The sequence below is a fragment of the Stegastes partitus genome, unplaced genomic scaffold (genome assembly GCF_000690725.1).
Source record: "Stegastes partitus isolate 25-593 unplaced genomic scaffold, Stegastes_partitus-1.0.2 Scaffold1452, whole genome shotgun sequence".
Classification (NCBI taxonomy): domain Eukaryota; kingdom Metazoa; phylum Chordata; class Actinopteri; family Pomacentridae; genus Stegastes; species Stegastes partitus.
This window is the reverse complement of record NW_007579183.1, coordinates 141,311-142,640: the sequence shown is the minus strand read 5'-3', so window position 1 is coordinate 142,640 and position 1,330 is coordinate 141,311. Positions and strand designations below refer to the sequence as shown.

At 45.2% G+C, this 1,330-nt stretch overlaps 1 protein-coding gene across 1 annotated transcript in view; it reads left to right on the top strand.

Annotated features, from left to right (window-relative positions):
- Window positions 1–465: 465 nt before the first annotated feature.
- LOC103370618 (adenylate kinase isoenzyme 5-like) overlaps window positions 466–1,330 on the top strand; it is a 17,460-nt gene continuing 16,595 nt past the window's right edge. Inside the window, exon 1 of the mRNA XM_008299737.1 lies at window positions 466–778. Coding sequence (XP_008297959.1) covers window positions 466–778 — 313 coding nt within the window. The remainder of the gene's footprint in view (window positions 779–1,330) is intronic.

Genomic DNA, 1,330 nt, shown 5'->3' with positions numbered 1-1,330 from the left:
CTAGTTCTGATGGTACTTGGTCTGAGCAGTTTTTAAAGTTTAAGTAAAGCTTCAGATTTTATTTCCTGAATGAATTCAAACCCTGATAAATGTGCAGCATGGTGCTGATACCAAGATGACGCCTCCCTAATCTGAGGATGAAACAGAACAAAGTGACAGAACCGGAACAGAATCTGAAAGATTTCAAACGGGTTTATCACTGACATGATGAACGCCGAAGCTGTTTCTCCATGTAACAGGAAGGTGTTGAGACAGTTTCTGTAGATACCTTGAATGGAGTGTAAAGCTGCTGTTGGTCCAGAAACATAAAACATCTCACTTGTTCAGGAGGAACCATCATGACGGAACCGACAAATCATGGTAGTAGTTAGTAGTAATAGTTACTGAGTACTAGTTAGCACTGTTTGTTCTCAGTCAGTGTGAAAGAACAGGAACTTGTCCAAAACACTACAGTTCTTGACTAAGATGGTTCATCTGGTGGTCTGGGCTCAGTCAGCGGGTCGGTACCTGGTACTGTATCAGCATGTAGTAAAAGTCCAGGTCGGGTTGATCCGCGCTGCAGGCCCCACACAGCGCCGCTGGGTCTGGGTCGGGCAGCAGGCTGAGACTGGCTCTCTGGTCCTCCAGCCTCTGACACTGAGACTCCAGAATCAGGTCCAACAAGGCCTCTGGTTCCTCCTGCTGGCTGCTGCACTGCTACGGCAACAAGACGGGGACAAAAACATGAGACAGCAACAACCATCAGCCATCATGGAAGAACATGTTGTCCATTCGCCAGGTTCGTTCTCTGAACACCAAAACACCAGAAGATTTAAGGCAAAAACTAAGTCTCAGAGTGACTCCATTTATCAATCAGAAACTGTAAAAACAAAGAACGATAAGATTTTCAACTTCCCAGCGGTCCTTGAACGCATCATGTAGGAAATGCTGTAAACCAAATCTAAACTTAGCCTGGAACATGAAAGACTGAGAGGGAAGTCCAACCTCCTGGATCAATGAATAAAGGCAGCACGGATCAGAACCAGAGACCAGGGGCCTCATGTACAAAGACTTGCGTGGATTTCATACTGAAACCTTGCAACAACGTTACTTAACTGTATTTGCGCATCACAGATGATCTGTACACTGATTTAATAAAAAATGCCTCCTGTTTACATAAACACATGCATCTAGTGATAGTGCCTCTATAACAATGTGTGTGCAGTCGACAGCTCCGATTACAGCAGGAAAACCGGCCGTCGCTACAAATTGCACTTCTATGTCGCCCTATTCAACTGTAGTGTGGGAATTTGATATATCTGGCTGACATTCGGATGGTTCCGTCCCACAC